We start from the raw sequence: 13,315 nt of genomic DNA, 5'->3' as shown, positions 1-13,315 counted from the left end.
ATCTCTCATGATCCTTCGTATTTCTGCAGTGTCAGCTGTTACTTCTCCTTTTTTCATTTCTAATTCTGTTGATTTGAGTCTTCTCCCTTTTTTTCTTGATGAGTCTGGCTAACGGTTTATCAATTTTGTTTATCTTCTCAAAGAAACAGCTTTTAGTTTTCTTGATCTTTGCTATCATTTCCTTCATTTCTTTTTATTTCTGACCTGATCTTTATGATTTCCTTCCTTCTGCTATCTTTGGGTCTTTTTTTCTTCTTTCTGTAATTGCTTTAGGTGTAAGGTTAGGTTGTTTGAGATTTTTGTTTCTTGTGGTAGGATTGTATTGCTACAAACTTCTTAGAACTGCCTTTGCTGAGTCCCATAGGTTTTGAGTCGTTGTGATTTCATTGTCATTTGTTTCTAGGTATTTTTTTTGTTTTGTTTTGTTTTGTTTTGCGGTACTCGGGCCTCTCACTGTTGTGGCCTCTCCCGTTGCAGAGCACAGGCTCCGGACGCGCAAGCTCAGCGTCCATGGCTCACGGGCCTAGCCGCTCCGCGGCATGTGGGATCTTCCCAGACCGGGGCACGAACCCACGTCCCCTGCATCGCAGGCGGACTCTCAACCACTGCGCCACCAGGGAAGCCCCTGTTTCTAGGTATTTTATGATTTCCTCTTTGATTCCTTCAGTGATCTCTTGGTTATTTAGTAGCGTATTGTTTATCCTCCATGTGTTTGTATTTCTTACAGTTTCTTCCCTGTAATCAATATCTAGTCTCATGGCATTCTGGTAGGAAAAGATACTTGATATGATTTCACTTTTCTTAAATTTACTAAGGCTTGATTTGTGAGCCAAGATACGATCTATCCTGGAGAACGTTCCATGAACACTTGAGAATAAACCGTATTCTGTTGTTTTGGGGGGTAATGTCCTATAAATATCAATTAAGTCTATCTTGTCTAGAGTGTCATTTAAAGCTTGTGTTTCTTATTTATTTTCATTCTGCATGATCTGTCCATTGGTGAAAGTGGGGTGTTAAAGTCCCCTACTATCATTGTGTTACTGTTGTTTTCCCCTTTTATGGCTGTTAGCATTTGCCTTATGTACTGAGGTGCTCCTATACTGGGTGCATAAATATTTACAACTGTTATATCTTCTTGGATTGATCCTTTGATCATTATGTAGTGTCCTTCTTTGTCTCTTCTAATAGTCTTTATTTCAAAGTCTATCTTGTCTGATACGAGAATTGCTCCTCCAGCTTTCTTTTGATTTCCATTTGCATGGAGTACCTTTTTCCGTCCCCTCACTTTCAGTCTGTATGTGGCCCTAGATCTGAAGTGGGTCTCTTGTAGACAGCATATATACGTGACTTGTTTTTATACCCATTCAGCCAGTCTGTGTCTTTCGGTTGGAGCATTTAATCCATTTACATTTAAGGTAGTTATCGATACGTATGTTCCTATTACCATTTTCTTAATTGTTTTGCGTTTGTTTTTGCAGGTCTTTTCCTTCTCCTGTGTTTCCTGCCTAGAGAAGTTGCTTTAGCATTTGTTGTAAAGTTGGTTTAGTGGTGCTGAATTCTCTTAACTTTTGCTTGTCTATAAAGCTTTTGATTTCTCTGTCAAATCTGAATGAGATCCTTGCTGGGTAATCTTGGTTGTAGATTCTTCCCTTTCATCTCTTTAAATATGTCCTGCCACTGCCTTCTGGCTTGCAGAGTTTCTGCTGAAAGATCACCTGTTAATCTTATGGGGATTCCCTTGTATGTTATTTGTTGTTTTTCCCTTGATGCTTTTAATATTTTTTCTTTGTATTTAATTTTTGATAGTTTGATTAATATGTCTTGACGTGTTTCTCCTTGGATTTATCCTGTATGGGACTCTCTGAGCTTCCTGGACTTGACTATTTCCTTTCACATGTTGGGGAAGTGTTCAACTATAATCTCCTCAAATATTTTCTCAAACCCTTTCTTTTTCTCTTCTTCTTCTGGGACCCCTATAATTCGAATGTTGGTGGGTTTACTGTTGTCTCTGAGGTCTGTTGTCCCGGAGGTCTCTGAGACTGTCCTCAATTCTTTTCATTCTTTTTTCTTTACTCTACTCTGTGGCAGTTATTTCCACTATTTTATCTTCCAGGTCACTTATCCATTCTTCTGCCTCAGTTATTCTGCTATTGATTCCTTCTAGAGAATTTGTAATCTCATTTTTTGCGTTGTTCATCCTTGTTTGTTTGCTCTTTAGTTCTTCTTGGTCCTTGTTAAATGTTTCTTACATTTTCTCCATTTTATTTCCAATATTTTGGATCATCTTTACTTTCATTACAGTGAATTGTTTTTCAGGTAGACTGCCTATTTCCCCTTCATTTGTTTGGTCTGGTGCGTTTCTGCCTTTGTCCTTCACCTGCTGCATATTTCTCTGCCTTCTCGTTTTGTTTGAGGTCTCCTTTTCTCAGACTGCAGGTTCATAGTTCCTGTCATTTTAGGTGTGTGCCCCCAGTGGGTGAGATTGGTTCAGTGGGTTGTGTAGGCTTCCTGGTGGAGGGGACTGGTGTCTGTGTTCTGGTGGATGAGGCTGGATCATGTCTTTCTGGTGGGCAGGGCCACATCTGGTGGTGTGTTTTGGAGTGTCTGTGAACTTACTATAATTTTAGGCTGCCTCTCTGCTAATGGGTGGGGTTGTGTTCCTGTCTTGCTAGTTGTTTGGCATGGGGCGTCCAGCACTGGAGCTTGCTGGCTGTTGGGTGGAGATGGGTCTTAGTTTTGCAACAGAGATCTCTGGGAGAGCTCTTGCCGATTGATATCACATGGGGTCAGGAGGTCTCTGGTGGTCCAATGTCCTGAACTCAGCTCTCCTACCTCAGAGGCTCAGGCCTGACACCAGGCCAGAGCACCAAGACCCTGTCAGCCACATGGCTGCTAGTTTCGGAGGGTCTCCTGCAGAGGCCGGGGGCAGCTGTGGCTCACTGCAGGGACAAGGACACTGGCAGCAGAAGTTCTGGGAAGTACTCCTTGGCATGAGCCCTCCTGAAGTCTGCCATTATCCCCACCAAAATGCCTGCAGGCTCCAGTGCTGTACACCTTTTTAATAGTAATTCGTTTACTCTCATTTTAGAAGAATCGGGGAAGGAAGCAAATGGGTGTTAAGTCCACTTTGCTTAACTGGAAATTCTAACCTTATCCATTTTAAGCAAGCTAAACTTAATGAAATTATAATGACATCATCTGTAATTATATATTTGATATAAAGAAATAATGCTTTGCAAGGTAAACCATTTTCTTAGTAATGATGCTAAAGATGTAAATAAATCTGTCCTCCTAAATACAAGAGTTGCTTTAGATACTCAGAAAGGAAAAGACTTTTTTAAAAGATGTTTCCTAATGATATATACTTTATCCTGAAATACTAATAAACATTGTTAAAACACATTTATATTACTCTCTTCCCCAAAAAATGTGAGATCCAAAAAACATGAATAGGGCTTCCCTGGTGGCGCAGTGGTTTAGAATCTGCCTGCCAATGCAGGGGACAGGGGTTTGAGCCCTGGTCTGGGAAGATCCCACATGCCGCAGAGCAACTGGGCCCATGAGCCACAACTACTGAGCCTGCGCGTCTGGAGCCTGTGCTCTGCAACAGGAGAGGCTGCAATAGTGAGAGGCCAGTGCACCACGATGAAGAGTGGCCCTTGCTCGCCGCAACTAGAGAAAGCCCTCGCACAGAAACGAAGACCCAACACAGCTAAAAATAAATAAATAAATAAATTTATTTATTTATTTATTTTTTAAAAAATGAATATAATTGTACCTCTTAGTTGTATGTTTGAAATATTACTTTATGTTTGAAATATTACTTTAATATCAAATAGAAATGCATTTACCACTAGCAAGCCTGCAAATATTTATGAATATAAATCAGTTATTATGAATAATCCCAGGAAAAAAATGGAACATTTGTGTATCTTAAGAAGAAACAGATATTAGGCCAATAAAATTAATGTTCAAAGCAGAAAATGTAACTCAAGTTGAAAAAACATAAGCAGAGTTAACTAAAAGAAATTACTATACACTAGCCAATTTTTCATTACGTATAAAGAAAATAATCCAATTCCAGATGGAATCTAGGCTCTAACCTTTGCTAGTACTTATTTATATTGTTGTAACTTATATTTTAAAAATATTGAAATTAATCCAGAGCTTATTTACCCCCAATGTGTAAGGTATTCTTCAAAGACCACAGGTGCAGTTCAGTCAAGCAGAAAGACATCTGATGGCAGAAGGAATCTCTGTCCTGTTTAAAAAAATAATTAAGAAGAGGTGCCAATTAATTATCTTCTATTGCCAATAAAACCAAGATCCCTTAGAAATAATAAAAAGAATCACTTGCCACTACTGATATTTGAGATACGGTTCATTAGAATAAACACACTTTAATGTATCCTTAGTTAACCACCCAGAAATGAACTCTAGAAAAAGGAAAAAAGCACTTCTTTTCCTAGATTTAGTATGTCATTGCATTGAGAAATGTAGTAAGAAGAATATATATATTTGGGTTTCCAATAATATACGTTTGATTTCTAATTAGAAATTAGAATTATTTAGCATTATAATTTATAATTATTTAGCATTTAAGCATTTTTAAAAAATATTTTTAAGGAAAAGAAACATCTGTTATGTAGTTAGTAAGTACAAACACATTTTGTGGTCTATCTTTAATATACAAAGCAAATATTTACAATCTCCCACATACTAAAAGGCTAATTAAAGTGGAATTTTCAAGGTAAATGATATATAGTTATTATTATAGGAAACATATTTACTTAGAAGTAAACTGTGTGAAACCACATTAGCATTCAGATTAGTTTGTTAATCTGCATGTTGTGATAGATCCAGATAGTCTACTCTACCTGCGTTAAAAAAAAGAGATAGCAATAATGTACATCTTATATTTTCTCCTAGTTTTAACAGCAGGGGCTAGTGATGGATATTATTAACACTTTATTATTTCCAACAAACTTCTGAATAACAAAAAATGCTTGAAAAATATTTTAAGACATCTTTCATATAGAGGAAAAAGCCTTCAGCTTCTTTAACATTTGGAGTGACTAAAAATATTTTCCCATACTATTCATATGGGTGATAATCCAAAATAATTTTAGACATAACACAAACGTTGTTGGTCCTTCCTTCACCTTTACATTTGACCTCAATGCACTTACCATCATCAAGAATCAGATGCATGTTCAACTAATGAGACACAGTGTACTAATTATTGAAATGGCAGAGTGAACAATTTCACAGCATAAAAGAAGGGCTCAACCCTGCTTGGAATAGCAGTGCTCTGAGAAAGCTACAGACAAGTTGTAAAATGTCAGTAGGACCTCAGAGAAGCATAGGAATTAAATGATGAACATAGAACGTAAGCAGGACTGGTAGCCCTTCACATTAATGTACTCAGAGTGGTGGTATCCAGACAAAGTGGGATCCACACCCAGCAAAAGTAGACACGGCGGCAGCAATAACGAGTTGATGGAGCAGGTCTAGCAAGTGAGGCAAGTGAGAAGGAAATGGCCAGTGTCCATTAGTAAATGATTCGACTTATTTATGAACACATGTGATGACTCCTGCAGGCTCCCCAAAATATGTGTGATTAAGGAGGAGGCTTTGCAGGGTCATGCATTAGCAGGCAGGCAAAAGATAGTCAAATGTGGGTTATTCATCCTTCTTTTCCTCTGAACTTCAAATATCTGCTAAAAAGACAATATAAAGTTAAAAAGAATTAATGGAGTAAATTTTTTAACATTTGTAAAAATCTATAATTACTAGATGGACATGGTGGGAGGGGACCAAATCAATAACCTTTTTAGTCCTCAAAATGTCTTGCCATCTTTTACACTCTGCAGGTTTTTGAAAGACGCAGACCTCTGAAGGCCTTGCATCTTACTCAAGAATGCCACCAGTTAAAAACAATGCTGTAATTTCCTTGTTTGAAAAATCTGCCCGAAGGAAGCAGTCAAGACTGAGCTCATATTATTCAAATATTGTATTAATGCATAAATAGTTGTTTTGAAGGAAGAAAGAAAAGAATTTCAGTAGAATTCTGGATTCTGCATTTTGGGAGGGGGCATGGGCAGGGATTAAAAAGGTAGTGAAATAGAGAGTACCTACCAAAGTGAAGAAATATTGCCCCACTCAGTGCCCTTGTGCATTTCTCTGGGGATAAAACCCAATACACATGACTTAGAACTAGACCAAAACTAGTTACACAGGGCAAAAATGAATAAAAGAATGAATGACTAAAAAATACAGCAAATTTTAATATTGAATAGGAAAAATAATTAGCCAAATGAAAAGAACAGCAGAAGGGAAAACCTAAACAAAAAATTGCCCTTAATTTAATTTTCATTTAAAATATCTTTTTAACTTTTTCAATTTTCTGTTTAATTTTATAAGGCAGTTGATGACAGTCTCAGATGTGTCAGAAGGCCATTCTAAATCCAAATGTCCAGTCTCCGTGACAAAATAAGGAGCATGATTTAAACTGAGCTTGATGTAAATCTTGATTGTTCTCTTGTAGGGGGGAGAATCTATGATAGCCCAAATTTTGAGCACAGAGAAATGGGAGGATCTTAGCCTTTCTCACTTTCTAGTTACACCCTCGAAAGCTTTGAAGTCTTCCTTCCAAAACAGATTACATTATAATAAATATTTATTTGCCTTAAGATTGTTACCATATAGGTAAATTTTAAGAAAGTATCACGGAAAATAGAAACCATTGCACTAAGATGCTGTGACTTTTTTATACTTTTGATAACATTATTTTGGAAAATAAAAACTTTTAGAGGTAAAGATTACGTGCCACTAAATAAATCTTCAGAATATTTGTCTTCCCTGGTTTCTGAAGTCAGCTATTTTGACTTCTTTAGAAAGGAGAGGAAGCCTGAGGGCAAATAAAACCCTAATGTCAAACATGATGGGATAGAAAAATTAACTAAGAGAAGAAGACATTGCTGTAGTTTAATAAAGATTAATGATACCATGGTGCCAATGAGACATTTAAAATGAAATGTGTATTAGCAAAATACCTCAAAGAGCCTAAGGAAATATTTCTTGGGCATAAAGTTAGAACATATACTTGCTATTTATTATCAATAGACTTTCTGAGGATTATCTATTTACCAATTTAAAATGTACAAAATTAAAGACAACTAAATAGCACAAATTTAAAAGAAACCACTAGTTGTATTAGGTGTTCTAGTCATCATTAGGTAATTTCAAAATTACCTAAAATACAGTGTATTCCCCCACAATCCCTTGTCTAATGCTATCTACACAGAATTACATTAATTATCTGTTAAGATATGCATGAACATATTTAATCAATGTCACATTATCAGAAATAAAGATTTTTGAAATATTCAACACTAAATCAAACAATCATGCAATGATAAAGTTTGTGTAAAAGGGCAGAGGACTCTCAAAGAGACCTCAAGCTTAGATTGAACATACTCTAACAAAAGACTAGATTAGTAGGTACACTGGGTCATTTGTACCTCAGAGAGTCCTATGATATCTAATTATTAATTAAATATCACAAATACTTTGAGCACTTTAGGTGTTTGACATTTTACTGAGTCACAGATACAGGATATATAAATCAGGGTCTCTACTATCAAATAGCTAAAATCTAGTATAGCAGATAAAATAATCACAAAACCAATATGAAGTTTGTGATAAGTGCAAATTTAGCAACATAAACAAAGGGCTGTGGGTGTTCAGATGTTCTAGTTTGATAATAAAGAAATTCTCTTATAAAGTAGAGGACACTGAAGAATTCTTAGATTTTGATAAAGGGAGAGAGAGAAAAAGGAGGAAACAATATACAAAAACATAAATTAGACAGAAAGATGCAAGGCATATTTAAGAGGTAGTAAGCAATTGGTTTGGTGCACAAATAGAAGAGATATATCAGGGCCATACTAAGTAAGTCTTTAAATGCCAAACTTAGGACTTTATATCTTGTTAGGTGGCTACGGAGAAATTATGAATAGTTTCTGATCTGGTAAGGTATTTTAGAAACGGTAATCAACAGATCAGAATTGTTGTTGGAAGATTAACTTTGTGGATGGGAATATTGGAGGGATTTTTTTATACAAGTGACCTGTTAGAAAGGTAATAAAGTAACAGGCAACACCAATATTTAGCAACAAGGATTTGAATTGGGATGGTGGAAGTTGGAATGTAAAAAAAGAATCAGATTCATTTGAATAAAGTATCAAAGGCATATGGGAACTGATGAATTGTGGAAGTAAGGAAGGAGGAAGAATCCGGAGTGACCACCATGAGATAGGGATCTGGTTACTGTACAGACATGACCCTTGCCTTGAACATGGCTCTAGTGAGCTGACATGCCTCCATCATCATATGCCAGTAAAAGAGTACCAGCGCATTCACAACGACTAACTCAACTACTCAACCAACAACCTCAATTTTCCTAGCCACTGACCTGGCCACTCGGTCTCCTGCTATACTTTAGTCTTGCCTTTCAGTTTGTAATCTGGCTCTTCCTCTTCCTTAGACTGTGATTCAGCTTCTTCACCCTGGCAAAGGACTCAAATACCACTGTTCTGGCCACACCTGGTTCCCAGAAACCCCTTACCCAGACCTGTTCCCACCTGGTTTATCCTAGTTTCAAGGGCAGGACTTGGATTGAAACATACATAGAAACAGGTCAGTCTAGAAGAGGAGCAAGTTTTGTTGTCAATAAACTGAATTTCAGACACAGTGGGAGTTTAAGTTATAAGGGTTGATATGAGTAGAAATGTCTAGCTGATAGCTAGAAATATAGAAAGGGGGTCTGGACTATATAAAAACTATTTTGGAATTTTCTAAATAGAAAGTAAAGCTAAAGCTACTGAAAAAGATCCCAGAAGAAAAATAAAGTCAAAGATAGATATTTCGGTAATTCTCCAACAAGGAGACAATGGAAAAGGCAGATTAAGCCAATATAGTGCCAGAAAAGGCATGGAGGAGAAAATGGTGTGTGTTTTTAAGTGGTTATATAGTGATCAAACTTGTTGTTTCTGAATTTTAATATAGAGATGACCTCAGCAATGGTTTAATGAGAAATAGAGTTTTATCAAGGACACAAGATTAAGTCTTCTAAAGAAGGTGTGATTCTATTGCTCTAAATGCTGGGCTCTGAGCCCAAATGCCTTAATTCTAACCATGCTGTAACAAACTTACCCCGAATCATTCAACCTCTCTGCCTCAATTTCCCCACCAACAAAAACAAGGATAATGACATTGACCTACATTTCTAAGACTGCTGTAAGGATTAATTAATTCTGTATAATGTTCTGAAGATGAAAAGCGCTGAATATGATTAGTGGGCATTATATAACTAATTGCCTATAACACTGAAAATGTTATTCTTAAATTTTACTCAAACAATAGTTATCAAATAAATGTTCTAGCTTCCTTAGTGACATTTATCTTCAAATGTTATTAAATTATTATTTTAAATATATCTAGATCTTTTCTATGCTATATCATGTTATCTCATAGCACATAAAGATCTAGATCACTTCAGAAGTCTAGAACACCTTTTCACCTAACACCTAAATATTAAATGTAAATATTCAGAACATATTTATCTGATAATGAGCACCCACCATAATTAGTCAATAAATGCTAAAAGGTAATAAAGACTTCAACTTACAAAACTTTAGATTTAACAAATAACACTAAGCAATGAAATGGTAGGAGCGAAATGCAAAAGCACAAAGCAGTGTGTTAAAAATACCATCTATCATGTCCTTATTTTTAAAACAGCTATAGAACCTAAAAGCATACAAAAAATGAAGAGAGAAACTTCAAAATCTATTAGACAATCTGTCTGGTCTTTTGTGTCCTCTTGGGTTTTAAAATTATAATAGTAATACATGCTTATTGTTTTAAAAAATGCAAACAATACTGAAGTACTTGATGTTAAAACAAATGTGTCCCCTTCCCAGAGGCCCTCCCCACTCTGAAGGGAGCCACTACACAACGTGGCAGGTGGCCTTCCAGAACTTCTTGAGATACTTACAGTATGTCCACACCCACAATGACTTGTTTTGTATTTTAGTAAAGACAGGATTTTACTCAACAATTTGCTTTTTTTTCACTGAATACCACAGCATGGATATCCTTGTTAGCATATAAAGATTTACCTCATTGTTTTTAATAGCTACCAGATGTTCCATTGTATACCGATCATAATTTACTTAACCATTCCCTTAATGAACACAATTGTTTCTTCTTTTCATCTTACAAATAATAATACTATGAAAATATACATGCACACCTTACATTTTAATAGGTACTGCCAAACAGGCTGCCAAGATGACAGTACCAATTTACATTTCCACCAATAACATGACTACCCTTTTCCCTATTTCCTCAACAACAAGCAATATTAACAAAGTTTTAAATTTTTGCCAATCTGGTAGGTGAAAAATGGATTCTCATAGTTTTAAGTTTCATTTTTCCATTCATTAAAGGAATCAAACATCATTTCATGTATTTTTTTTTAACAATCTTGTTTCTTCTATAAATTACCTGTTCCTAGCTTTTACCCATCTTTCTACTGAGTTCTCTGTCCCATTCTCTGTGCATTAATATTAAACCTTGGTTATATACATTAGACATATTTAATTCTCTTAAAAATTTTTCATCAACTTTGTACATGAAGAAAATAAGAGAACACAGAATTCACATTTTTTTAAAATTGGGCATAACACCCCAGAAAACTCTCTGAACTCAATTCAGCTAGTGCTGTGCAGAGTGTCATGGCCAGGGTGATTCTTCATAGCTGCTAACAATTGGTCAGGTGATGTTATTTCTAGATGATGCAAATGGCAATAGATTCCCGTTTCAAGAGAAACTGTGCATCATACTTTCTTAAAGAGGTTAGAAGAAATTCTATGCCTAGAAAGAATAGTAGGATTCTCCTCATTTTCCCAAAATAAATTATGGCAAAAATCTTTATAAATCTCCTGTTATACTTAAATTTGGAAAATATTTCTCTAGAGCATTGTTCAAACTGTTTAATTCACTTAGGTAAATAGATCATGTCAATTTAACATTTTCTGTACTGTAAGCAGTTTTGACATTTGGACAGTTCATCAATGGCTTCCTCATTGTGGCCTGCTTCCTCCTCTTCTTTCTACTCATTACATGCAACAAATTAAATTTCACTAATATTTAAAGATCAGTGTTGACCTTTGCATAGCCATTTTCTAGGTTCCTGTTAATACAAACATCTTGTTTGCTGATGCTCATTTCAAATATTTTGCTGCACACAATTTTCCATTATTCCAAAGAGACCTGTATCTAGTTGAAGTGCATTTCTTCCACGATTTGCAAAATAATCACAATGGCTTATATCAGGCATTTTAGGGAAAAAAGTATGCTTGCATAAGCAAATAATAACAACAACCATAAAATAATCTTTGCTCACCACCACCTCCAACATATGTACCCACTTTCTGATCTTCAAAAATATGGACTTATTCTTCTTTTAAGGATATATCTCAACTACAACACTACAAAGACAGGGAAAACAGAAATGTGAGAAATGTGATCATGATAAGTAATTCTAGATTGTAGTTCCATAAATATAGTTTTATGCTACATTTGAATATATAGAAAGAAATGCAACTTTGAAGAGAAAATACACTGAATTTCAAGAATAATTCCTACAAAGATGAGTTAAAGACAAGAGAACACTGAAATGCTCTTATCTAAACCAATGTTAACTGCCGAAATAATTTGTCAGTTTAGAGTTACTGTTTTAAAGAGCGTATAAATCAAACACTATTGCAAAGTGAGCAAGAATGAAAAAAGAGATCCTTTCTCTTCAAACAGGAAAGACAGTGAAAAATCCTGAAGTGGCCCGCAGCTATATCACCTTAACCTTGTCAGATTTCACTTGTCAACACTTTGATGACAGATTGCCACCCGCTCCTCTAAAAAACAAATCCTAGTAACTGATGAAAGAGATGGCTTCTTATAAAAAGTGGAATATTATCTCATGCAACTTGATAGCTATATACTTTAAAATCTTTTCTTTTTCCCCCAAAGAGACTTGAAAAACATTTTCTGTGGCTTTTATGAAAACTGAGAAGCTAGAGAACCCTCCCAATGTGGGGAACTAAACGGTGATTTAAAATACCTACTAAATGCACTTTATATTCACTATTTCATTTAATTCTCACAGTAACTCCCTGAAATTGCATACTAAATTGTGTGTGTGTTTGTGTACACAAAAGTATTTTTATGAGCAGGGAATAGCAGTTTTTCCAAGGAGTCCATTTACACACCCCTGTCTCCCATCAACTCTGATGAACTCTAAACCTCTTAATTTACAGATATGGAAACTGAGGTGTAGGGTGGTAAAGTAATTTGCACAAGTTCAGTCCGCTTGCTAGAACAGAACTAGAATTCCTGTCCATGATATCTGTGTGGTGCTCATTCTACTTTACCTCCCTTTGGCTAATGCTGTGCTAAATAGAGCCTTTTAGTTAAGCTTCTGCTTAAGCACCTGAGACAGGTGTCAATTTAGGCTTGTATAATTAATCCATGGTGAAAGATATACATAGATGGAAACTATTTTCTGGCCAAATTTACTTTGTTTTTCTTAAGAAAGCCTTTGAGGGAAGTTACTTGAATGACTATTTAAGGATTATTTTTAATTAGTATATCAGTAGCTCATAAGTAAACTGATGTACCTAAAACATGATTATAATTGGTATTTCTTAGGCACTAAAGAATATTCACACTATTTGCTTAGCAAACTTCATAGATAATATAAAAATAAGCTCCAACATGAACTAGTAATGTTTTATGGATGAGTGCTAAATAAACTAACATCTTCTTTATAAGTTACTATAATTATATCAGAGAAGCTTTATTTCTACTTTGACTTCCCTTATTTGGTAGCAGCTCTCACTAAGTTGTCAGGCCCTCACTCTCTATGACAAGTTCTTAATAAAATGTAAACAAGCCCTAAATGCTCACAGTTTATAAGAGTTTTGTGGTGAATCTTTTCATATTGTGATTGGATCTTCCTTCATACTCTTTCTTCTCTGATTGGTTATTTTTCACCTTTAGTAATAGTGTATCACAGCATTATTACTTATATAATATTTTTAGTATTTTGTTTCACTGGTTGAATGGAGAACCAAAGTAGTTCATTCACGAAAGAACAGCCTTTTCTTATTGAAATGAAGGCCTGTGAATAACCGCCAAAGTCCCCTGAGAGGGGATCAATTTCACCTTAACATATTTAACATAGGCATAT

The 13,315-nt window shown here is 35.5% G+C and overlaps 1 protein-coding gene across 2 annotated transcripts in view; it reads right to left on the bottom strand.

Annotated features, from left to right (window-relative positions):
• WDPCP (WD repeat containing planar cell polarity effector) overlaps positions 1–13,315 on the bottom strand; it is a 255,661-nt gene that overhangs the window by 162,383 nt on the left and 79,963 nt on the right. For both annotated transcript variants that reach the window (XM_070046891.1, XM_070046892.1), the window contains exon 2: positions 4,177–4,261. In XM_070046891.1, the coding sequence (XP_069902992.1) occupies positions 4,177–4,237 (61 nt within the window). In that variant the 5' untranslated portion in view covers positions 4,238–4,261. The remainder of the gene's footprint in view (positions 1–4,176; positions 4,262–13,315) is intronic.

This window comes from Globicephala melas, chromosome 12 (assembly GCF_963455315.2).
Source record: "Globicephala melas chromosome 12, mGloMel1.2, whole genome shotgun sequence".
Classification (NCBI taxonomy): Eukaryota; Metazoa; Chordata; class Mammalia; order Artiodactyla; family Delphinidae; genus Globicephala; species Globicephala melas.
The sequence above is the reverse complement of the archived record's forward strand: the minus strand, read 5'-3'. Positions and strand labels throughout refer to the sequence as shown.